This window comes from Carcharodon carcharias, chromosome 19 (genome assembly GCF_017639515.1).
Source record: "Carcharodon carcharias isolate sCarCar2 chromosome 19, sCarCar2.pri, whole genome shotgun sequence".
Lineage (NCBI taxonomy): Eukaryota > Metazoa > Chordata > Chondrichthyes > Lamniformes > Lamnidae > Carcharodon > Carcharodon carcharias.
The window spans coordinates 8,654,739-8,681,677 of record NC_054485.1 but is presented as its reverse complement, the minus strand read 5'-3'; the positions used below and the strand labels follow the sequence as shown (position 1 = coordinate 8,681,677).

The 26,939-nt window shown below is 43.8% G+C and overlaps 1 protein-coding gene across 1 annotated transcript; it reads right to left on the bottom strand.

Moving 5' to 3' along the window:
- Positions 1 to 3,638: 3,638 nt before the first annotated feature.
- Positions 3,639 to 24,746, bottom strand: ctsl.1 (cathepsin L.1). Its single transcript, XM_041212792.1, has 9 exons — positions 24,599 to 24,746; positions 24,398 to 24,501; positions 22,291 to 22,433; positions 21,219 to 21,410; positions 18,707 to 18,898; positions 15,520 to 15,685; positions 13,577 to 13,682; positions 7,756 to 7,851; positions 3,639 to 4,074 (listed from the first exon to the last, which is right to left on the bottom strand). The coding sequence occupies exons 2-9, from the start codon at positions 24,492 to 24,494 to the stop codon at positions 4,071 to 4,073; spliced, it is 996 nt and encodes a 331-aa protein (XP_041068726.1). The 5' UTR covers positions 24,495 to 24,501; positions 24,599 to 24,746; the 3' UTR covers positions 3,639 to 4,070.
- Between the last annotated feature and the right edge of the window lie 2,193 nt (positions 24,747 to 26,939).

Genomic DNA, 26,939 nt, shown 5'->3' with positions numbered 1-26,939 from the left:
ATGTCCTTGCAAAGGATATCAACCCTGGAACAACGAAACATACACCTTTGTCAAAATGGACAGAGCATAGGGCTAGACTTTAGAGCACCTATTGATGCACATACACCAGCTGGTGCTGCAGCAGGAGCTGGCATTTATATCATTACCCAACTTTCTGTTTTTTATTCTTTCCTGGGATGTAGGCATCACTGGTGAGTCCAACATCTGTTGCCCATCCCTAACTGTCCTTAAACTGAGTTTCTTGCACAGCCAGTTCAGGGAGCAGTTAAGAGTCAACCACATTGCTGTGGGTCTGGAGTCAGATGTAGGCCAGACCAGGTAAGGATGGCAGATTCCCCTCCCTAAAGAACATTAGCAAACCATATGGGTTGTTACCATGTGTTCAGTTATCATCATCACCATCATGAGTTCTCTGCCCGAGACCAAATCCTTGGTGATTCTTCGCTGTACCACAGCTATATGTATACCAGGGTTTTTACTATGGGTAGGGCAAGGAGGCAGACCCCAGGTCTACCTCACCTGGAATGGGGATCGAACCCCATGCTGTTGACGTTAATCTGAACAACATACTAACCGTCTAGCCAACTTCAGCAAACTGCAGCCCCACGCCCCCTCCACCTCCCCCGTGCCCTGTTGCAATGAGTACAGTTCAAATAGCGGAGTTTGTATTTTCCTTTGTGTTCTTGCGTTCAAACTCAAGTGCCTGCTTTCCCCAAAAGATTAATATTGTTGCGTTATCAGCTCTCTGAGGGACGTTTTCCTTCCATCTGAAAAATTGAAGGATTGTTGCAAGCTCTAAAATAGTGCTGGGACATCTAAAGGGGCATCAGTGCTGAACTTCACAGCATTTAAACTGGATGAGAAAAGAATTTACTTTTTAAATGTGCTGCAACAGCTCGTAGTCCAAGCGGATAATAGCCTAGATCTTCCAATTGAAGTAGTGGTGAATGTTGAGGCGTTCACCGCTGCTGAGGAACAGAACCCAGAGGAGGTCCAAAGCATGGGCCTCGTGCACACGTTTCAACTCCTGGAGGGCAGAGATAAGCTGCCCAGACCCTACCCTGGATTCTCCCAACATTGATGCTGCCACCAGAGACTTGGGCTTGATGCTGGGTACTTGCCCATAAATTCACACCATTCTGCCTGGATTTTTAAACCAGGTGAGAAGTGTTTTACAGCGGAAGGTGTATCGGGAAGGCCTGTTTATACAAAACGCGTTTAAAAGTAAACTTGCGGAACAATCATCACCTTTCCCCACACCCATTACCCTCCTTTACCCACCCCACACACCTACTCAGCATCCCAACCACCCCACCTATCACCCCACTTCCATCAACCCCACTCCCCCAACGAACAAACTGCCATCCCCCACCCTCTTCCCCCATCTCTCCCGTCCCCCTCTCCCTCTGTCCATCTCTTCCTCCCACTGCCTCTTCCCCCACCCCAACTCTTCTTCCCCCTACCTACCCCTTCCCATTTCCCTCCCCCTCATTCTTCCCCACCCCTGTACTTGCCATTCACCTGTCTCTGCCCCCCACCCCCTCAGAAGTCATGATTCCATGGCCTCTTGTAAAATGTTAAGTGTAGCTAAAAACATAGTGGGCCAGATTTCTCAGCTGAGGTACTGAGGGTGAACTGTCAGTGTTTCCTCATCATTATCCCTTCTCAACAGCTCACACAGGATGTTGGCCATGCGCTGATATGTATGGAAATTCTGAAGTTATGGTCTGTCACTCAGTAATCCATCCAAGGCTGCATTGTAGACCCAACACCCAGAGCCAGCATTCATTGAGATCAGTGAGAATATCAACTTTCTGCCCCCCATATTGCTACCAGAAATCTCTTAAATAGTTACACCTTGTTTAATCACGTTTCTAATAGCAATGTAAGAATAGCATATTGATGAACAATAGAACTGGCACTGAAAAGGTAATTTTATATCTGTGGTGTGCTATGAACTGATTAATTCATAGATTTTTAAGCTTAAATATTTTCAATTACAATTTTTTAAAAAGTTGTTCAGAATATTTAGCTTCTACCTACAACCCAGGTTTATGTCCCAATCTTTAACTTGCTCGATGAAAAAAACATTTCAAAGTGTTTTTTCTGACTCTTTGTTCCCTGTTTGTGTGACCTTTTATTTATGCATTCATGGGGCATGGGTGTCACTGGCTGGGCCAGCATTTATTGCCCATCTCTAGTTGCCCTTGAGAAGGTGGTGGTGAGCTGCCTTCTTGAACCGCTGCAGTCCATGTGGTGTAGGTACGCCCACAGTGCTGTTAGGGAGGGAGTGCCAAGATCTTGACCCAGCGACAGTGAAGGAACGGCGATATATTTCCAAGTCAGGATGGTGAGTGACTTGGAGGGGAACTTCCAGGTGGTGTTGTTCCCATCTATCTGCTGCCCTCGTCCTTCCAGATGGTAGTGGTCGTGGGTTTGGAAGGTGCTGTGGAAGGATCCTTGGTGACTTCATTCTTTAAAGTGATTGGCTGCTTGGACAGCCCGGTGACATCACTCCAGCTCCACAGAATTTTCTGCCCGCCAGTCGGGCAAAGTGGGAGCGGGCGCAGGCCCGATCGGTGCCCTCGATCGGGTCCGGGCCACCATTTTACGTGGGCAGGCCAATTAAGGCCCACCCAGCGTGACGCGCACCCGGAAGCGCTGAGCGCTCCCTGTGCGGGCAGGATGGGGTTGGGGGGGGTGGGGGAGGTGTTGCTTGAGTCAGGAGTGCGCTTTTTTGCGCCTACGTGCAGAAGAGCACAGAAATCTCCCTGAGGTACAGAGGTGCCTCAGGGAGATTAGTTTTAAGTCCAAAAATTTTCATAAAATTTTAATGACATGTCCTCTCTCATGTGAAAATGTCACATGAGCTGGGACATGTGCATTAATTTCAGTAAAAATTTTTGTCAACATTTAAAATCATTCGTGAAACCTCATCCCGCCCGTGGACAAGGTTTCATGATAAATGCGAAGGCCGCCTGGGCTCTTCACCCACCCACCAGCCTTAAGGTTGGACGGGCAGCTCAGTTAATTATTTTAATTGAGGGTTAAACAGCCTTAATAGGCTTTTGACAGTTCGGCGGGTGTGCAGCACAGTCAGCGGCACGCCCGCCGAACTGAAAGTCTGAATGACACGCCAAGACGTCAATTTACACCTCGGCGAGCAGGCCCCGCCCCCACTCGCCGAGCCAAAGATTCAACCCATAAGCTTCTGAGGGGCTCGTCAGGGTAGCTGCTGAAAGGATGTTTGCTCTCGTGGGGGAATCTAGAGCTAGGGGGCACAGATTCAAAATAAGGGATCTCCTATTTAAGACAGAGATAAGGAGGAATTTCTTTTCTCAGAGGATCACTAGTCTTTGGAATTCTCTTCCCCTGCAAGCAGTCATTGGATATATTCAAGGCTGAATTGGTCAGATTTTTGATTGACAAGTGAGTCAAGAGTTATGGGGGGACAGACAGGAAAGTGGAATTAAGGCCACAACTGATCATCCCCATGATCATACTGAATGCCAGAGCAGAACCAAGGGGCCAAATGACCTACTCCTGCTCTTATTTCTTAAGCTATTACATTCAATGTCTGGCAACCTTAAAAGGTGGCTGCAGGACACACTGCGTATACAAGCAAATGGTTCAGAACGAACAAGAAGCACCAAATGTTTATTGCCATATGGTCTAATGGCAGGACAGACAAAACTTTTCAGAAGATCTTGGACAGTTTAATGCACTGCATACAGCACAATGACATACAGAGCTAGAAAATGTACATGGCATCTTGCACACACATTGCAACACAGAAAACACATATACATTCAAAACTTGTTCAATAAAATTAGTTTGCAAAATGTGATAGTTCCATACGCCAGGACTAGTGGTTACAAATCATAATGGTTAAATAAGTCAGTATCATCACCAGTCAAAAACTAAACTGGCAACAAGAAATCTATTCAGTAATGTATTATACTATTTATCAAAAGTGATTGGAGTTCAAAATTACAATATGTGATCTAATGTTATATATTAATATTCTTCGGTGCCCACCAGAGGTACTTGTTTTGGAATGGAGAGTTTCATCATCTGTGAATAAAAGTAGGAAGTTTAAGGTTGGTGCAGAGAAACGGCAACTAGAAAGTAAGCATTGAAAAAGAGCAATCCATGGTGAGCTGCATTATGTTTTTAGTTTTGCTCCTTATTGCTTTATTTAGCACAGCTAACTTTCTCTCTCTTACTATTCAATGCTAATGTGGCTCAAGTCCCAATCCAGGACTTAAGCACAAAAATCGAGGCTGTTACTTCACTACAGTACTGAGAGAGTGCTGCACTGTTGGAGGTGCCATTTTTCAGGTGAGACATTAAACTGAGGTTGTGTCTGCCCTCACAGGTGGAGGTAAAAGATATGATGACACTCTTTCCAAGAGCAAGAGAGTTATTCTTGGTGTCTTGACCAATATTTCTCCCTCAATCAATATTAAACAGATTATCTGGTCATTATCACATTGCTGTTTGTGGGATAAAAACAAAATACTGCGGATGCTGGAAATTTGAAACAAAAACAAAAATAGCTGGAAAAACTCAGCAGGTCTGACAGCATCTGCAGAGAGGGACACAGTTAACGTTTCGAGTCGGTATGACCCTTCATCAGAACTAAAGAAAAATAGAAATGAGGTGAAATATAAGCTGTTTGAGGGGGGTGGAACAGGTCAAGCTGGATAGAGGGCCAGTGTTAGGTGGAGGCAAAAAAGAGATTGCCAAAGATGTCATAGACAAAAGGATGTTGACGGTGGTGATGTTATCTAAGGAATTTGCTAATAGTGAGATTAAGGGTAGAAAGCAGGACGAGCAAGTGACAGATAGACCTAGTGGGGGTGGGGTGGGGGGGGAAGGGATCAAAATGAGCTAAAAGGTGGAGATAAAACAATGGATGGAAATAAATTTTAAAATAATAGAAATAGATGGGAAAAGAAAAATATATATATATTTTTTAATTATAAATTATAAGACAAAAGGGGGATCAGAAATGCAGTGGGGATGGAGGAGAGAGTTCATGGTCTGAAATTGTTGAACTCAATATTCAGTCCGGAAGGCTGTAAAGTGCCTAATCAGAAGATGAGGTGCTGTTCCTCCAGTTTGTGTTGAGCTTCACTGGAACATTGCAGCAAGCCAAGGACGGACATGTGGGCATGAGAGCAGGGTGGAATGTTGAACTGGCAAGCGACAGGGAGGTCTGGGTCATGCTTGCAGACAGACCGAAGGTGTTCCACAAAGCGGTCACCCAGTCTGCATTTGGTCTCTCCAATGTAGAGCAAACCACATTGGGAGCAGCGAATGCAGTAGACTAAATTGAGGGAAGTGCAAGTGAAGTGTTGCTTCACTTGAAAGGAGTGTTTGGGCCCTTGGACAGTTAGGAGAGAGGAAGTAAAGGGGCAGGTGTTGCACCTTCGACAGTTGCATGGGAAGGTGCCATGGGAGGGGGTTGATGTGTAGGGGGTGATGGTGGAGTGGACCAGGGTGTCTCTGAGGGAACGATCCCTACGGAATGCCGCCGGGGGGTGAAGGGAAGATGTGTTTGGTAGTGGCATCATGCTGGAGTTGGCGGAAATGGCAGAGGATGATCCTTTGAATGTAGAGGCTGGTGGGGTGATAAGTGAGGACAAGGGGGACCCTATCATGTTTCTGGGAGGGAGGAGAAGGCGTGAGGGCGGATGCACGGGAGATGGACTGGACACAGTTGAGGGCCCTGTCAACCACCATGGGTGGAAAACCTCGGTTAAGGAAGAAGGAAGACATGTCAGTGGAACTGTTTTGGAAAGTGGCATCATTGGAACAGGTGCGATGGAGGCGAAGGAACTGTGAGAATGGGATGGAGTCCTTACAGGAAGTGGGATGTGAGGAGCTGTAGGCGCGGTAGCTGTGGGAGTCGGTAGGCTTGTAATGGATATTGGTGTAAAGTCTATCACCAGAAATTGAGACAGAGAGGTCAAGGAAGGGAAGGGAAGTGTCAGATGGACCATGTAAAAGTGATGGAGGGGTGGAAATTGGAAGCAAAATTAATTAATTTTTCCAGGTCTAGACGAGAGCATGAAGCGGCACCGAAGCAGTCATCAATGTACTGGAGAAAGAGTTGTGGGAGGGGGCCTGAGTAGGACTGGAACAAGGAATGTTCCACATACCCCATAAAGAGACAGGCAGTACTGGGGCCCATGCGAGTACCCATAGCCACACCTTTTATTTGGAGGAAGTGATATGAGTTTAAGGAGAAATTGTTCAGTGAGAAAACAAGTTCAGCCAGATGGAGGAGAGTAGTGGTGGATGGGGATTGTGCAGACCTCTGTTCGAGGAAAAAGCGGAGAGCCCTCAGACTATCCCAGCAGGGGATGGAGGTGTAGAGGGATTGGATGTCCATGGTGAAGAGGAAGCGGTTGGGCCAGGGAACTGGAAATTGTTGATATGATGTAAGGCATCAAGAGGAATCACAGATGTAGGTGGGAAGAGACTGGACAAGGGGAGAGAGAATGGAGTCAAGATAACAAGAAATGAGTTCCGTGGGGCAGGAACAGGCTGACACGATCGGTCTGCCGGGACAGTCCTGTTTGTTGATTTTGGGTAGGAGGTAGAAACGGGCCGTCCAAAGTTGGGAGACTACGAGATTGAAAGCTGTGGAGGGAAGATCTTCAGAGGAGATGAGGTCAGTAACAGTCCTGGAAACAATGGCTTGATGCTCAGTGCTGGGGTCATGGTCCAGGGAGAGGTAGGAGGAAGTGTCTGCGAGTTGACGCTCAGCCTCTGTGAGGTAGAGGTCAGTGCACCAGACAACAACAGGCTCCCCCCTTGTCAGCGGGTTTGATGACAAAGTCAGGGTCGGACCTGAGAGAACAGAGTGCGGCAAGTTCAGAAAGAGACAGGTTAGAGTGTTTGTGGGAGCTTGCTGTGCACAACTTGGCTTCCACATTTCCTAAGTTACAGAGGTGTCTACAAATGAAAAGTGCTTAACCTGCTGTAAAGGTGCAAGGACGTCCTAAGCTCATGAAAGGCTCCACTTAAATGAAAATTTCTTTTCTAACTGCGGTAATAATGCACAAATATTAAGTTACAAATTCGTGGCCACAAATGTGTGTCTGCTCAGGGGCACAGGAATGTGCCAGAATGTGTCAGTCAATAAAATATACTCCCTCCACCACCAACGTACAGCAGCAGCAGTGTGTGTACCATCTACAAGATGCACTGCAGCAACTCACCAAGGCTCCTTTGACAGCACCTTCCAAACCCACGACCCCTACCACCTAGAAGGACAAGGACAGCAGATGCATGGAAACACCACTGTAAGTTCCCCTCCAAACCACACACCATCCTGACTTGGAACTACATCATTGTTCCCTCACTGTCGCTGCGTCAAAATCTTGGAGCTCCCCCCACCAAGAGCAATGTGGATGTACCTACAAGGTTCAAGAAGTTGGCTCACCACCACCTCCTCAAGGATATTAGGGATGGACAATAAATGCTGGCCTTGGCAGCGATGACATGACAAATTTTGCAGTAGCCCAAAAGTAGGTGTGGATTTATTATGGGCTGTCCACTGATCATAATGCCCATTTTACACCTGAAGAACAGGCAAACACATATAATTTTCTACCTGGCGCCCACCTCACACCTCCCGCCATGACACGTTGCTGATACATCTCATTTTGCTTGGTGCATGACCTCACCACAAAATTCACTTTGAAATAAGTTGGACAAGGCAAAACAAATAAGTATACTTACACCAAAGGGAAGCTGGCAAGTGATGCAATTCCACATTGATTATCCTTGTTCCTTGACATGTAAATATATCCTTCATCACCCCAGTCTGTACCCCAGCTGGCAAAAAAAAAACACCATGAAATGTGAGTATTTCGAAATGTTAAAATCCGAGCCAAATTGCCGACTCTAGCTCCAATGTCTTCTGTTCTTATGCTCTATGTGAAAAGATCTTCAAACTACACAGTGCAATATTAGCACATGAATATTTAATAGTGTAACTGAAATATTCTATAATTTTAATGATATAAATACCTACGTTAAAATAGGAGGCAAAGGAATGTCATACCAGAGTGTGTTAAACCTTCCATTGCACTAGGTTCTGACTCACTGATGAACATCACAATCTCAGTGTATGAGTTTGTGTTAACATTAATTTGCTGATATTGCAGTGTATTGCCAAAGTCCATGAAAGACTGGGAGAAGCACATCAAAGCTACAACCATTATAAAAACTTTTTTTTCTTTAAATATTCATTTTTTCCTCTTCTAGACCTTGTGGCCGATTTCCTTGTGTTTATTAACTTTGATCTTCGCTCTCCGGTTTATCTTTTTTGTCCTTTGATAGGATATGGGCATCGCTGGCTGGGCCAGCATTGTTATTACCCATATTTAAATGCCCTTGAGAATGTGATGGTGAGCCGCCTTCTTGCAGTCCATTAGATATGAGATTACCACATTGAGAAATCTGGGCGGCAGATGGTTGGATGTAACAATGTAGAAAGATTCACAGGCTAAATAAAACCTGACAGGGACTATGATGTGAATGTTCATGGTGTAAAGCCAGCAACAAAGAGGCTCAAGCTGAGGGGCAGCTTCTTAAGTACTGTCCAGCCCAAATAGCTGCTAACTTGCTGATTGGTCAGGACATCGACAGACAAGTTGTATAATGACCCAGAGAAAGCCCTCCCATCAGGGGCCAGTGAAATATGGCCCACTTATCTGTGGCTCAGTCAGTTCAGGAATGGTGGTGCCAATGCAAAGACTCTATGTAGAAGTCAGGATACAGCCAAACAAATTCTGTCAACTGTGAGTGTGGAGAGGCATCCCAAATGATGAAACATCTCCTAGAATTCCCTCTACTACCAGAGCCATGTAGCCCTGAAGATCTGAAGGTCTTCAGTTCTCAAGTCAGAGCTTGCAATGGAACAATGCCAGCCAAGGAGGGTGTAGCAACAGGACAAAAAGGTTAACTTTGATCAAAGTATTATGATAGATTAATTGTTTCATGCTTTTATCGAAGTTTATATATTCTTTTATCCCTACAGGATAAAAGATACAGGAACCAAGATACAGGAACAATAAAAGGGATAAAATGATGCATCCGATTATATCTTAGAGCATAGGGAAAAGCTTTTTGATACAAACTTTGATCATCATGATTGCTACAGAGATGTCACTGGGTGAGAGACAGAAGACAGATGATGTGGTGTACAGCAGCAAAGTAGAAAATAATACAGTAGCTGAGCCTAGAAATGAAATGAAAAGTAAACTAAAATGGTGTTGAACTCTCAGGGCCAAATTGTCCCAGATTTGCACAAAGTGCTGTGGCGGAAGGGTAAAAGGACATTTACCCGCGGCTTTTCGTGCCGTACCATCCAAATCCCGCCGCATTAATCATGCATTCCTGGAAAACACACCGTGCTCTCATTCGCCCACCCTCAGGCCTATAACACCGGGAGCCATGTTTAAAGGCCGCCCCTACACGGAGCTGGCACCCTTCAAGGGACAGGAAGCTGCTGCAAACTGATGGCTGCCAAAGGGCGGAAACATGCTGCCCCAGATTTAGCGACACCCACCCCCCCCACCCCCCCTTCGAGTGCCTACTGGATGGAACACAGGCCCACCGCAGTGTCCTCTACCCCGGCTCTAGGCAAGGTCATCAATCCAGCATGGGAGCCAACACCCTGCAAAAGAGGATAGCCGCTCTGTGCTGCAGGAGGATGAATGGTCTCATTCGTTCCACCAGGGTAAGTCACTCTTCTCATCACTCCCAACTCACACACTCACAAACCCATCACGCATCCACAGGGATCTCACACCTCAAGGGACAGCACCACTAACTCTCACACACACCCTCACACCTCCATCAGGCTCATACCTTCCAATCTCTCATCCTCATCCTGTCCATGGCTCCGCTCACCACACAAACATTCCGCTCAGTGCCATGTGTCCTGCTCACACTCTCTCCATCTGTTTCCCTGCAGGAGAAGCTGGCTCACAGCAGCAGGGAGAGGTCCCAGACCGGAGGGGGTGGAGTGGCCCACATTAGGCCCCTCACTCGCTTTGAGGAGTGAGCCATCACGCTGACTGGTGAGAACGTGGACTGTGCCTGCGGTGACAGTGAGGTTGGCAGTGAACATCCACGTGAGGATCCTACACCACATCATCCCTCTCTCAACGCCACTGTGATTGCTCTCGCTCCTGCTTTTGATTCTGTTGCCATGCATTAATTATCTCTACTTTGATTCACAGGGACATCTCCCAAGAGTTCGACACCCTCAGCCAGTCAGTCCCTCAGCTCCATCCAGGTCCTCACCTCCAGTCAAGAGGACACCTCCTCCATTGACAAGCTGGAAATAAGCAGCCTGGGAGCCCCGTCACAGCGCTTACCCACACCCTCCACCAACGCAGAGACCCCTCGGTGGGACCGAGATTTAGAGCAGGTTCAGGTTCACAGTCTGGTGGTCACCGCACGGACACATGTCCGCAGCAGGAGGAGGCAGCTTCAGCCGAGCGCCCCAGCAGTCGGAGGACTGTTGGGGAAGAGACATCTGCGAGGTCCAAGTCAGGTGACGAGCCTCTGGATTTGGGCTTCCAACTCATCGTGGAGAGTCATCAGAAGGTGGGGGAACATCACACAGAGTTGTTGGAAGCCCTCAGCAGAGGGGCACGCGAGTCGGAGGAGTGCGTCCACCTGCTCTCTGATGAAGTGGTGCCCACATGTGAGCGTATGGAGGTCTCCATAGGATGGATGGCAGATGCCATGGGGACCCTGGTCCAGCAGAACATGGAGATATGCGCAGACCTGTACTTCATCACGTTAGCCATGGGTGAACTTCTACAATGGCAACACGAGAGGGAAATGGGGCACTTAGATGTTCCTCTGAGTGCTTGTTCCCCTCAAGGATTCAGGCCGGGGCCCCTGGACACCCGAAGGGAGGTGGAGACTCTGGACGCCCCTCGGGCCATCCACTCAGGAATCTCCGAGGCTGTCCTCTCCCTCCAAGTCCTCTTTGCCTGTGACCCCCCTCAACCTCGTCCTCTGTCACTGCGGAGAGAGCAGCTGGCCCACAGGAGGATAGCCAAAGCAAGCCGGGCCCCCAAGGTCTTGTCTCTCCAGAGGACCCCAGGCTGAAGTCATCAGTGGCAACAGGGTCAACCACTGCACAGGCTGTCCCCAGGGACCCCTGCTGCGGATGTCAGGGCAGCACCTAGAACTGGTAGGCCTAGAAAATTAAAGAATTTCTGATCACAAGTGGTTGCACAGGTGAACACATTTTGTCACTATATAATCTGAAAATATATTCACTTTCCCTGAATAATGTGTAATGGTGTCTTTCAGCTTCATTTATAGGTTTCACAAGTCATCCATCTGCAACCGCAACCCCCCCCCCACCCACCCACTCACCCCACCCCACCCCACCCTTTACTACCAGTTCAGCTACACACAGGCAGTCCACAAGTGATTCTGGAGGGAGAAGTGTGTGTGTGTGTGTGTGTGTGTGTGTGTGGCAGGGCCTTCGGAGCCTCATGCAAACATTCTCCCACGCACATGGACCCTTCCTCCATCTCATTCATTTCAATGTCCTGAACATTTCCAATGCTGCCTGCTGGGGTTCTCTTCCAGTTGTCCATCTGAGCTGATCTGCTCAGATCAGCCCACCCACTGACCGCACTCCCATGCTGCACCTATTCCAGCCCAACACGAGGCTCCACTCACTTTCAATTTTGCAAGACGGTAGTAGTGAAGTATGTCTTCAGCCCCCCTTCCTTTCCCTTCCCCCAGTCACCCATATCCTTTCCACCATCACTGTTGAACCCCCTGGCATCACCTTCGACTTCTCTACCGTCATCTACCGCCAGAACCCTTTTCTTTCCAGGATGTGTAAGTGAAAGTGCATGTTCCTAACCTTCCTGAGAATCCTAGCTCCATCCACATTAATCTCCCTGACCTCCTCCTTCCCACCACCCCCCTCCACCCCACCAAACCCCCGCCCCACCCCCCCCCCCACCCCCCCCAGGTCCAAGTCTGCCTCTGAGTCCCCACCAACCAGCCTCACCATCCCTTCTACCGCTACCGTCGCATTCTCATTCTCCCACTCTACCAGCTCATTCTGCCCTCGCTCATTCTCACCATTCTTTCCTACCATGCCCACCCTCATTTTACTCCCAAGGAGGAAGTCATTGACTCCACAGTCCCCTCCCTCGTACGTTCACCTGGACATTCCCCTGCTTACTCTTTCCTCCCCCAGGACCCTTTCCTCCCACTGTACTCCTTTGCTCCACAAACTCCTTCCCCTGCCCTGCAAACTCCTTCCTCCCCCTTCTCTCCTTCTCCCGTGACAAACTCCTTCTTCCCCCTGAAGTCCTTCCCCCTGCAAACTCCTTCTTCCCCCTGAAGTCCTGCCCCCCCCTGCTGAATGTCTTCCCCCACTGAACTCCTTCCATTACATCTACCTCTCCAGTTGCCGGATTCTCATCTTTAATACCCTCCTCCCTGTACTCCCTACCCCCCTCCCAACCTTACCTCGCCCCCTCAGTACGCCTTCTTTCCCCAGTCAAACCTAGACCTTCGTCTCCCATCTTCCCCCCCTACACTTTCCTCTCCCGCTCACAGCTGGATCTTCCTCTCCACCCCTCTCAATGATCATCTGTAGCAGACCATGGCCGAGACACTGATGTCCCAAAGCAGACCCTTGATGGTGACCTTCCACCTTCCGTGAGCTGCTTCGTGGTGGAGCCATGTACATCAGAACCCACCCAGCATGCAACGTACATGTTCCTCCAGGGTCCCATTGCTGTAGGGTGCCAGCATCTTCTGCTCCTCAGATGTCCACGATGTGAACAAGGCCCGGGGGTAAGTCCCGACTTCTGCCTGTAGCACTTGTCAAGACGTGTTCCACACTGGCGTGTTTTCCCGCCAACGTGGACTTAAATTTGATGTGGGGGGATGATTCCGGCGAGCAGGGCTCATAATGAGATGCAGATGTATGATCCTGACATTCCTGATGTGCGGTAGCAGGAAAGCCATTGATGGGCGGAGCGGACTATCACAAATTGGTTTCACAACGGAGTGAAATCATTTTTTGTACTTCTCACCATATTGTCCGCTCACACCTGCCATGACAGCCGATACCAAGGGCACGGAAAACTCCGCCTTTAGAATTTGTTATTCGAAACTATTTCGAACTGTGTGTTTGTGGCCAAACAGATCTTTATGGGTGAGTACATTCAGGGGGGGCAAGTCTTACTCTTATTTCTCCACGGTGCACACAAAATTCAGTGATTAGATGGCTGATTTCTTGTTATTACCTTATTGTAATTAGGGTGGAAATTGGCATCTTGATGATTTAACCCCATTAATTGTTAGTTACCTACTTCATTCTGCCAACATAAATGAACAATACAAATGGTCTCTTATTTTGTAATGAAATACAATAGTTGTCAAATGCCAGCATTAAATGAAAAATAAGAGAATGACAGTGCACGTACTGACCTCAGCAAGGTTGAGTAAATTAATGGAATGTATATAATATTTGCAAGGTGTAGGTTTATGTTCTTACCTGTTCTTAACCAGCCAGTAGTCATTTCCATGTAATGTTCCATATCCAACAACCAAGACACCATGATCAAGCAAGAAGCTGCTGCACAATGGTTCATCATAGACTCCTGCATTTAAATGGACCAGACATACCATAAGACCATAAGATATAGGAGCAGAAATTAGGCCAATCGGCCCATCAAGTCTGCTCTGCCATTCAATCGTGGCTGATAGGTTTCTCAATCCCATTCTCCCGCCTTCTCCCCGTAACCTTTGATCCCCTTACCAATCAAGATATTTTCCCAGTAGTAGAGTTTAGCAATCACAGAGGATTTGTAAACTTACAAATTCCCTGCTTCAAGTGTCTGAAAATCTGAGGTAAGGAACTCATATTATTCAACAAATATTTCGTGTTGTCAAATGTGATTTTATGGATTATTAAATGTGATCAATAATTTGATCTGTGCAAAATGTGGATAAGGTTAGTTATCATTGTTTTTGGTCCCACAGTGTCTTGCCCCCAGCCACTTCCAGAACTTGGTCTCAGGAAACTGGCTCAAAGTTCATCTGATGTGCATGGCAGGCAGCTGGTAAGATCCTGGCTCTCAAGAAGCAGCCCAGATGGAAGTATCTGGACAGTGATCATTGTCTCACCACCCCAACCTCCATTTCCTACCCCACTCTCAGTGAGACTGCCTCTGCATAGGGAGCAAACGCAAAATACCAAAAAGACGTGGCCATGGAGTAAAAAAGGGGGCAGAGCTAAAAAAAAAATCAAAGGACTGACTAACCAATAAGCCTCAGCAGTGACCAAGGCCTGAAACGGTGACCAAGGATGTGGAGGCCAGATGAAACACTACAATGCCCTTTCCCTTTACGCTCCCACTTCCGGGAGTGCTGGACTCCTCAGGGCTTATCCACACTGCTCTTGCAGTCAGGGCCATTATTTCAGAGAGCGAGTGGTTATTCTATGAAACAGGTTGCCTTGGGTGATGGTGGAAGCAGATGGTATTGATTCATTCAAATGCAGATAAAATTTCTTTCAGAAAATAATATATTGGGAGACAATATATGAGTAATATGTAGGTTCAATATATGGGTGCAACTGATGACTTTGGGCCTATGGTTCACGTAGCTCCCCACTACTGGAGGTGTTTCACATGCCATGCCTGAGTCTGTTGTACGCTAATTGATAGGGATGATTGCTATGATTAGTCAACAACATCTTTAGCAGAGTTGAATGAGGTAATTACCAGGATAATGGAAAACTAGATAAACCATGGCTACTGCTGAAAAGAGAAACACGTTGCCAAAGCTTTGCATCTTGTATTCATCAGACAAAATGCAATAATGCCAAATTTCAAACGATCACAAATGGCTTATTTACACTTGCTAGAAGCAACATGCATTCATGCGCAGAGATCGGTTCTCTGCAAACAAAAGGAATATGTTCAAGCCTTGTGCCTTTTTTGAATAACCCGGCAACCCCTAGGCCAATCAGAGTCAACTTGTCAACCAATCAGCACCCTTTTCTTCTGTAGTATAAATTGTTGTGATCGTTTGAAATTTGGTATTCTTATGTTTGTCCTGGTGAGTACAAGATGAAAAGCTTCAGCAACATATCTCTCTTTTCAGCAATATTCAAGATCTGTACAACCAAATGACTGTTTATAAACCATGATCTTTTATCATGTAGCAATTACTATGTTCCCTTGAAATAGGGCAAGAATATCCCCTCCATTGATTTGGGATGCAGTTTTGCACAGTAGGAGTGACTGTTGAGAATTTTTGTCTGTATATTTCATATAAACCAAAAAACAATGCATTGGTCTCTGTCTGCATCCAAATTCCTAATATATATCCTATTGAGCTAGGCTCTGTGCCATGGGTGTTAAATCATAAAACTGAACCCTACAAATGGGTAAGGGAATGTTAAAACATGATGTATTCCATCTAGATATCTACCTGAGGAGTATAGCTGGAATGATGGTTGACTTGCATCAATGCCAACAGAGATTGGCCCATTCTTTGCCACTGTCACCTGTAAATAATTTTCACTTCCTTTAGGAAGGTCAACATATCCATTACAAGTAGCACCAACAGCTTCTGGATTGAATTGGCAGGGTCCATCCTGAGCAAACAGAACAAAAATAACAGAGCTTGTTGATGACTGGCACAGTTTGGGTTTTGCAATATAACAGAAATGAATTTTACATGTTTAATAATATTGTCGCCACATTTAGACTGTTTCGGTTACTTCCAGTGGGGTTGTGAATAAGAAGTGTTGAAATTAGTCATTTTTACATAGTACTTGACATATTGGTCATTTCTGGTGCTTTGGAAACAGAGCCCAGTATGGATTTGGTGCAGCCAGCGTTATGCATTGTTTAAAGTAGGAAGGTGTGTGTTAATATGTGTATTAATTAGATGCAGGTTTGGATTCTAGAGTAGAATCAACTGGTGACTACACTTAGCTGAGAGACTAAATTTAGTAGCAATTTTATATATAAAAGAGCTTTTAGAATGTAATCTGCTGGCTGACTCCTCAGAAGAAGTAAAATACATGCTTATTAATGTTCTTAGCCGTGGCCTGCGAGAAGCACCACCCTCCAATTATTCAAATTATTTTCTTTGGCATTGAATTTCTGAATTAGATGCACTGCTGGAAATAAGTTAGCTATTTAGACTTGATGTGCCCCTTTAAACACACATCACTTGCAATTATGCCATTTCTGTTTTCTTAGGGCTGAATTAATGGAACAGAAAGAGGCCATTAGGCCCATTGAATTCAGGCTGGCTCTTTCTAGAGCAAGCCAGTCAGTCTTATTTCTCCATACTATCCCTGCAGCTTTATCTTCCTCAAGTGCCCATGTTATTTTCTGTTGAAATCATTCATTGTCTCCACTTCTGCCACCCTAATCATTACCTGCTGCATAAAAAAAGTTCTTTCGAACATCCCACCCACCATCTCTTGCCCAGAATCATAAATGTGTGTCCTCCAATTATTGTACCATCAGCTAATGAGAACAGCTTTTCTTTGTCTACCTTTTCGAAATCTACCATAATCTTGTACACCTCCATTAAATCACTGCTCAATTTCCTTTGCTCCAAGGGGCACAAAGCCAACTTCTCCAACCTAATCTTGTAGCTAAAATTTCTCATCCCTAGATCCATTCTGGTAAATCACCTCTGCAACTTTACAAGGACCCCCACATCCTTCCTGAAGTGCGGTGAACAGAACTAGACATAGTAGTCTAGTTGTTGCCAGGTTCAGCATAGCTCCCCTGCTTTTGTACTCAGTGCCTCCATTTATAATGCCCAAGATCCGGCATACTTTGCTATTGGCTTTCTCAATATGCTCTGCCACCTTCAAAGGTCTATGCACATGAGCTTCCAGCTCTCTCTGTCCCTTTACACTCTTTAATACTATGTCATTTAGACTACATTGCCTCTCCTAATCCTTTTAATCAAAATGCATCACCTCACATTTCTTTCTATTAAGTTCTATCTGCCACTTGCCTGCCTATTCTGCTAGCCTACCTATACCCTGTTGCAGTCAGTTAGTATCATCCTCACTTTGTGCCACACCTCCAAATTTGGTATAATTAGCAAATATTCAAATTCCAATATCTAATATCTTCTTTATGGTAGTAGCTAACATAATGAAAGATAAGACATTTACCTGTACACCTATATTTCTGATTAAATATACTTTGTATTTAGCCACTTACAGCCTGCCTATCACTATTGTGGGAGCACTAACTCCATGAGGACTGCAGCGGCTGTATGAAATTTTACAGGACAGAATTAGGCCATTCGGCCCAACAAGTTTAAGAGAAGGCCTACCCTTCCCAATGCAACTAAGCTGGCCAACAAATAATGTTTCCAGCGTCGCCTGCATCCTGAGAACAAATTAAAATAACTTTCAGGGTAAGAAAAAAAGAAAATTGACAAAGGAAAAAGCATAATGATGGTTTGTCTGGTATCTCCAAACAAACATTTTTTCCCTTTGGCAAATAGTGGGGAAGTATTGGAGGGATAAACAGGCTAATTATCAACTTGTTGAATCTGTTGTGAGGTACGTTCTTCTGTCTTGGACTATAGGTGTGGGACTTGGTTAGTAGCACACTGTAAGCGGATACTCTGGTATCTGCTTACCACTTGTTTACCGATACTACATCTAAACAGATTACAGAGTAGGCACGTAGCTCCTAGGCATGCTTCCAGCCTCTCTCTCAAGAGTCTAACACATGAGTGATAGCTGTCAGTGGTATATCATCATCCACGTCACACGTTAACATATCCCATCTGTTAACCCTTTATACTTCTACATCCTGCCATGAATGCTCCTTCCATGCCCAATAAGTCCTGGAATGTGACTTGAACCCAGAGATTCTCTGCTTCAGTAATAAAACTGCACATGAGAGGGAAAAAAAATCCAAGGAAAATGATGAACTGTTTGAATGGCAAATTATAGCATAACATTCATTCAGCCATAGTCAGCAGTTTAGCACAATGATAACCCTTTTAGAGTGTAGGGGTGCTAAGGTCAACATTATAATCTTATCACTACCATGGGGGAAATTAATGGCTGTGATTAGTCAACATGTTCATTAGCATTGTATAAGTGACTACCAGGATGATAGAAGGACCTTAGTCTTTTTGCATCGAGCAATTCCTATGTTCCTGTGACTAAGATCAGCCGGAATAGAACAGACCATGAAGCAAACCTACAATTCACAAAAAAAGCACACCGTTTTTTTACCCTATTCGCAAAGAAAAATAAATATGTTGGGCTATGATAAGTGATTGGCTCATTGTAAATCTTATAATTCCAATATGCTGATGTAAGAGTTCAATAGAAATCCACTTAAGTTAGAGGATCAATATTTATTTCAAGTCATTAATTGCACTTCATTCGAATAAAGAAAGCTGACTTTTCAGTGTCGCTGTGCTAGTTATTACACTTAGTGTTTGCACGGTCACGGAAACAAACAACACCTGTAAGGTCACATCATACATGTGCTTTTGCATTAATATCTGGCAAGCTCGCATTTGAGTTTTTCTGTTATATGTGTATGAGAGGTTGTGCCTATTTGCATCGAAGTACTGACTCAACGTGGAATACTTTATCAAGGTTATCTTGGCTCACCTCTGCTGTGTATGGATACGATTCTTCAGTGTCAACTCCTCCATTAGCCATTATATATTCAAATGCATAATCCATGAATCCTCCATTACAGCCATCATTTCCATAATCGCCAGAGCAGTCAACAAGCTGCTGCTCACTCAGAGAAACTAAGTTACCAGTCTTTCGAAAGTGCTGTCCTTCCAAAGACCCTGTCTGTAAGAAAATAACCACACAATCACTTACAGGCGAAATATAAATCAAAACACCAAAAACATTCAATCCAAGTATCATAAATTACTGAATGATCAGCTCTTTCCTCAGGAGAGAAATCAAAACTACAGAAGTGCCTGGAACTTAGGTATCTCTGTTAAACGTGCTACAGGCTGATTTATACAAAACTACTGATAGACACTTGTTCATGATGGATGAATTGTCAGCTCAAATATAAATATGTATCACCTGATAGCCACCACAGAGGCCTGTCTGCAAGGTGACCTGCTACCTTAATCCTCAAGTGTATTTGACATTTTGGAAAGACAGGAAGCTAGGAAAAAATGGCGGGGTAGCTCTGTTAATTAAGGATGACATTAGTACAATAGTAAGAGATTACCCTTAGTTCTAAAGATCAAGATGTAGAATCAGTTTGGGTAGAGATAAGAAATAGCAAAGGTAAGAAGTTTTTGTGTGAGTAGCTTGTAGGCCTCCTAACAGTAACTACTCTGTAGGACAGGGTCCATGGGAAGAATAAAACTGGAGCATGTGTGAAATAGAGGGTCTTATATTAGTGATTTTTCAATCTGCTTGTAACATTTCCAGAATCTAGGGAATTTTGCAAAATCACAACCAGTGCATCTACTATTTCTGCAGCCACTTCTTTTAAGCCCCTAGGATGAAAACCATCAGGCTCAGGGGACTTGTCAACCTTCAGTTCTAATATTTTTCCCAGCACCTTTTTCCTAGTGATTATGATTGTTTTAAGTTCCTCCCTCCCTGTTACCTCTTGATTTTACCTCTTGCTTTTTTTGTCTTCCACCGTGAGGCCAGGCACAAAATATCTGTCCAAGACTCCTGCCAGTTTCTTGTTTCCCATTAATAAATCTCCAGCCTCACCATGTAAGGGACCAACACTCACTTTAGTTACTCTTTTCCTTTTCAAATACTTAACAGAAACTCTTACAGTTTATACATGTCGAGCTAGCTTACTCTCATACTCTAATTTATCCTTCCTTTTTAGTCATTCTTCTGCTCACTATACTCCATAACTTTCAACAAAGACATGTTCCATTGAGAAAGAAGGACTCTGGGAGAAGGATGCACCGTCCGTAGGTAATAAAGCAAGTTAAAGATTGTATTAAATTAAAAGGAAAAAAGTGTACAATACTGTGAAGATTAGTGGTAGGTCAGTGTGGCAACGATCATGGGTAATTTTAATCTACACATAGATTGGATGAACCAGATCAGCAAAGGCAGCTGGAAGATGAGTTCATAGGTGTTTTCAGGATAATTCCTTAGAGTAGTACATTCTAGAGCCAACCAAAGAGTAGGCTTTTTTTTTATACTTGGTGGTTTGCAAAGAGGCAGGATTTATTAGTGAGCTTATGGTAAAGGAGCATCTAGGCAGTAGTGATCATAACATTATTGAATTTTGCATTCAGTTTGAACAAAAGGAGGGTAGGAAGTGTGGGTCTAAGGTATGAGGACAGAGTTGACAAAAGTGAATTGGGAAATAGGTTAAATGGTAGAACAGTAGAGAAACAATGGCAGACATTTAAGGAAATATTCCATAACTCTCAGCAAAGATATGTTCCATTGAGAAAGAAAGACTCTGGGAGAAGGATGTACCATCTGTAGGTAACTAGGAAAGTTAAAGATAGTATTAAATTGAAAGAAAAATGTACAATACTGTGAAGATTAGTGGTGGGTCAGAAGATTGGACAAAATTTAGAAATCAGCAAAAGAATGACTAAAAAGTAAAAATGGCTACAGGGATAGTAGATGCATTGGAAAATTCCCTAGATTCTGGAAATGTTCCCTGCAGATTGAAAAATCACTAATGTAACACCTCTATTCAAGAAAGAAGGGAGACAGGAAACAAGAAACTATAGACTGGGTCATTGAATATGCTCAAGGCTGAGTTAGATAGATTTTTGATCAGCAACGGGTTATGGAAGGCAGCCAGGAAAGTGGAGTTGAGGCCACAATCAGATCAGTCATATCACATTGAATGGCAAAGCAGGCTTCAGTGTCCTACTCCTGCTTCTAATTCTTGTGTGTTCTCGTGTGCTAAAAGCACCTCAATATGCTGAATGGCAGAGCTAATGCTTTGCAGTACCAAAATATGGAAGGAAATTTTATGTAAATGCGCTCAACATCGATGTAACTACCTCAAGAGTTTGGTCATAAAATTACATATTTCTGTTAAGCCAGAGATTTGCCTTCCTATTGTTCAATGTACCAGAATGTAGTGCTTTATTTCGACCAAGCACAGTTTATATCTTTAAATAAAGCTGTACAACTTATATATCAGACTTACTGCACTGAATGCCCAGCAGGAGCCACATTCCTGTTGGTCTTTCACAGGAGTTACATAACCTTTATCCCTCCAGTCCACTGTAGCTGGAAGACTAGTGTTCTTGAAGGACAGAGAAGTGAATGGTGTAAACTTTGCAGCAGTGACATTTCTCAAGCAGTTGCCGAGTGCCATTTTTTTATATTCTTCATTTTTCTGCAAAACAGTTATTAAAATTATTAACACATGAACTCTTTTAGTGTTTATAGGTTAGGGCATGAGGTAATAGCTTCTCTTGTAAGACTTGTCAGATTACCTAACATGAGTGAGTGTCTTGTGGCCATTCCCATGAGGGGTACATGAAAATGCTATTCTTATTGAATGACACCATATTAGATTTACTTTCAAAAGCTGTTTCTAAAATTCATTGTAAATGCGTGCAAATGTTCTTTGATTGGCTAATTAGAACCTTGTATGCTGCATTTGATTGCCTCGTGATGCAATGGGTAGCACCCCTGCCTCTAACCCAGAAGCTCTGGGTTTGAATCCCACCCTGGACTTGATGGCCAAGAAGATGGGTTCATAATGTGACCAAACAGGTTGAGTATAAACCCGTAAATCCTTCTAAGACACCCCTTTGGCAGGCTCTCTGTGTGAATTGCAACGCACCACCACCAATGCTGTTGCAATGTTGTAACTACCAGTTCTAGCCAGATAACATCCTATGCATATTACCAAGTTGGAACTTGAATTCTGCCTGTTAAGCTGAGAGCTGATATGCTGCAGAGTTCCTCTCCACCCCACCCCGCCACCCCCCACCAATTACATTTTAAATGCTTGGAGAAGACAAAGCAGGTAAGTTTAACAACCTCAAGGAGCTTCAATCTGTTTTGATGGTGCACTGGAATCACACTGCATGTGGTGTCAAACTGTGAGACCATTCCACCTACCCTTCTCTCTGGAGCCATGTCAAGCCCCAACTCCAAGTCTGCAATGCAACTATATTGTGATTTCAAAACAGAAATCACATTGCACCAATACTAAAGCTCCATGTTGTAAATGTGCCTCTAAAGAAACTAGTAAACACTAGAATTACCAGGTCAGCAAAGCTGTTCATCCCCAGTCTATAGGCATATAACCCCTGGTCTGCCAGCATATTGTGCTTTATAACCATCTTCCGGTTAGCCAGCCAAATCTCCTTACGATAGGCTACCTCGTCAGGAGAAAAGTATGATTTACCTTGAATTAAAGGAACAACATTAGTGCAGTCACTTCACATTCTCAATTCCTGAGTGAAGTTTACTTAAGTGAGTTACTTCAAATTGATTTAGAAGTATGATCCAATTATGATCCCTGATCAATTAAGTTTTCTCTAATGCATCAAACACATTTAAAATTCAATGTAGACAAAGTATAGACACATGCAGACATGAAATGAAAAGTGTAATAATTTGAAACAGATTACACAGCAAATATCTCTGACATAAAATAGATTAACAAGTTTCATCACACCATAAAAGATTATTTTTTTATTAATTGAAAATACTTATCAACAGAAAAATCTGAAGGAAATTACTTAATGCGCCAGATTTTGCCATAATGGGGCATCCAGCAGCATCTGCCATACAATTTGCCGCTGCACCCTTCAGTACTCTACATTCTTGCCCACAAAGTTTCTGGAGGTGTGAGGTGATATCAGTGCAGTGAGGGAACCGGGTACCTGGAACCTGAGTGAACAGGGCAGCCAACAGGGCATCTTCTTCACCAATGAAAGTTAAGAATTGGGAAATAACCAGCAGAAGGACTTAGAAGGAGAATGAATTCAATTGGTTACAGGAAGAGAAATAAAGAGAGAAGAAGGAGATTTAGATTTTAAAAAGAGAGAAAAGAAAGGCAGACAAGAAAATTAAGAAAATAAGTAAAACTGAATATTTGAAATTTCTGATATCTCCCTAAAAAAATTAACATCTGAAAGAATAAGACTCCACACTTGTGTAATATTTACTTCCATTGCCATAGAGGTTAATTGTGGATAGGGAACGTTTCACTTTCATTTTGAATGATTTCTGCGCCTAAAATCTTGTGATTCCTGAGGAAGGGGAAATGTGCAGTCATTTACAACAGATTAAGCTTTCTTGTTTTGATTTTGATATTCAGGATGTTGCCTTTAATTGAATTCCGCTGGAGTAGACTTTGACTTTGCATACTAGTCTAAGAAAGGCAAATAGCAAGTTAGCAGCCTTTTTACACATCTCCTACCTGGGCTGTCAACTCGCGATCACTCACCCATTTTACAATCCAGATCTGTTCAGGTGTGCTGCTACGTAAGAGAAAGAAGCTGCATAAATTGGGCTGCAGTTATACTGGAGCGCTAGTCTGAGAGAGGTTGCTATAAGCTAAGCAGCCCAGCTTACAGTATACCTTATAAACTATCCTTTGCCCAGCAAGTCATTACTCTGTCTACGTTTGAGACAAGGCTCCACTCCCCGATCCAAGGGATCTTTTAAACCGTGATGTGCAACACATATTGGAGACCAAGCCCAAATGAGGAGTGGCAGCCTGCTGGGAGAACCTCCCTGCAAATTGATAACTTTCCCATCAATGCTCGCATCGCAGTAAAACTAATTTTTGTAACCCACACACTAAATGAAATTTAAACTTAAATAAATGGGAAGGTTTGGATCAGGTTTAGGTGTGAAAGCCCCAGGAACCTGCTCCGCGAGCTACTTTTGAATATCCATAGTGCTGATGTGGCTGGTTCAGTTAAGTTTCTGGGTGACTCCTGAGGTGTTGATGATGGGGCATTCGATGATGGTCATGCCATTGAATGTCAAGGATAGGTGGTTAGACTCTCTCTTGTTGAAGATAGTCATTGCCTGACACGAGTGCTCCATGTAGAAATGTCCTCTTTATGTCCCTCCATGCACGATTTTGCCTCTCTGAATGCTATGTCAGACTGACTGACATAGTCAGTCAAAGCATCCTCTGTCACCAAAGTGCCCTAAAGTTCCATCACCAAGTTAGAAAACACCAACATATTTTGCAATTACGTAAAAGCATTTCGACTTTTTTTAAAAATGCTCTATAGTTTGAAATGGTATTCCCAGCAGAAGTGGAACTCCGGCTCACTAGACACTTGCGTTCGGGTGCAGCGAGCTTAATGCATTTTTCACAGCACTTATTTTACCAGCTAAACAACTTACCAAACTTCTTTTGCCAGGCAAGCCACTCCAAATCTTCAACAGACGGACTGGCAGCACTTGCCAATGCCACAGCTGTAGCTAATATCGCAAACTTCATCCTAAAACTGAAGGACCGAAAGCAAGTCATTGAACTCAAGGGTTTAGAAATCATAAACGTCGAAATTTGGATATTTGCACTAAAGCATGCAAAATAATTCTCACCTCTGGTTCACTTTTTAACCAAAGATCTGATCAAAGTTAGACTCCAGCGAGATAAAAGCGCGAGTGAGGGAATCGAGAAAATGCAGAGACTTTATACACATCTTCTCGTCACCTCTTCGCGAAGTTGGTGCTTATTGGCCAAAAAAAGGGAGAAATGGTTGTTTCATTTCGATGTAGTTTAAAGTAGGATGTGATCCGACAAATATGTTCCAAGAATTACTTTCAATTACTTGCGAAATACAATGGCATTTTTTTGTGTGTGTGAAGATCACACTTCGATTCTTCAATGAATATATATGCACAAAAAGTTTTTATCACTAAAAACACAGCTGTATTCCAAGCAAAATACTCTTATAAAAAAACGATTTAAATATTTATTTATATATGTGTTTATAATCAAGTATGTTGCATGCAAGAAAAAAAAACTACAGTGCTCGACATGAGTCATTTAAAGTGGAACTATATATGAGTTAAAAACAAAGTCAGAAGACCAAAATCTGTTCCAACAGAGTTAGGGTGATTTCTTATCATTCAGGAAACATATTTGCTGATTTAAACACCAACCGTTCACGTCAGCTAGGGGTAGCTAAATGTCAAACTTGCCTGGCTGAAACATCCTCTTGCACTGAGATTGTTATCAAGAATGTTGTGGTTAATACAGAACATAAAACTTCAAATGTTCTTATCGATGTTGTGTGAGATAACCGATCGGGGTTCTAAATCTTGCTTTCTGATAAATCATCCCTTTCATCTCCTCCTACTAAAATAGAAATAAAATGAGACGGGTGACCTGTTTTAGATGAAGATCACAAATGAATGTGACATAAAATTGAGTGGAACATGAAACGCTTCTGGGGTGAAGTGATCCCATTTTGAAATAATAGGATGAAGTGATGTTGGTTGCTTTAATCTGTGGAAAGAAAAATACAGATTTGGAGATGATTAATGACCATTTCATTACGCAATCAATTGATAGGCTATCAGAAAATAAGAGTTAGTTCTGTTGTGACGTGGATCTAGAGATCATTTACCTCAACGTCAAACCAATTGTTGTTGAGGCCACATTTGGGACAGTGCATGTAGTTTTGAACTTATCTTCAAAGGAGCATGAATATATGTGAGAAGATTAATCAAAAAGCATCCAGGATAAACCTGGGGATTATCTAGGCTGATTAAACTATATTGGAATCATGAATTAGGGCAAAACTTGAGGTCATGGATAATTTGAGATCACAGAACTCTGATGTAAGTGTATTAGAAATAGATGGACATGTATTGCCCTTTATAAAAAATGATTACATCGTACTCAGAAACATTCACAACTCCTCAGGTACTGAAGCAGTTTGCACTCTTATGCAGCAAGACCTGAGCTTGATTCAGACTTGGGCTGACAAGTGGCAAGAAACATTGAAATCACACAATGACAATCTTAGACAAGAGAGAATCTAACCACCATTCACTGGCATTACCATTACTGAATACCCCACCAGCAGCATCCCTGGAGTTGTTACCATTGACCAGAAACTTAACTGGACCAGCCATATAAATATTGTTGCTTCAAAATCGGGTCACAGACTGGGAATTCTGTGGAGAGTAACTCATCTCCTGACTCCTCAAAGCCTGTCCACCATCTAAAGTCAGGAGTGTGATGGAATACTCTCCAGTTGCCTGGATGAGTGCAGCTCCAACAACACTCAAGAAGCTCATCCAGGACAAAGCAGCACATTTGATTGGCCACCCATCCATCACCTTAAACATTCATTCCCTCCACCACCGATGCACAGTGGCAGCAGTGTGTACCATCTATAAGATGCACTGCCTGAAAGGGTGGTTGAGGCAGAAACCCTCACAACATTTAAGAAGTATTGGGATGTGCACTTGTGATGCCATGACTTACAAGGCTATGGGCCTAGTGTTGGAAAATGGATTAGAATAGTTAAGTACTTGTTTGACCGGTGCAGACTCGATAGGCTGAAGGGCCTTTTTCTGTGCTGTAGACCTCTATGACTTCATGACTCTATGACATTGCAGCAACTCACCAAGGCTCTTTCAACAGCACATTCCAAATCCATAACCTCTACCACCTAGAAAGATAAGAGGATCAGATGCACGGAAGACCAAGATCTGCAAGTTCCACCCCAAGCCACCCACCATGCTGACTTGGAACTATATCACTGTTCCTTCACTGTCGCTGGGTCAAAATCCTGGAAGTCTCTATCTAACAGCACTCAGGGTGTATTTGGATCAGATGGACTTCAGCGGTTCAGGAAGGTGACTCATCACCAACTTCCCAAGGGCAGTTTGTGATGGAAACGAAATGCTGGCCTGGGTGAAAACAAGC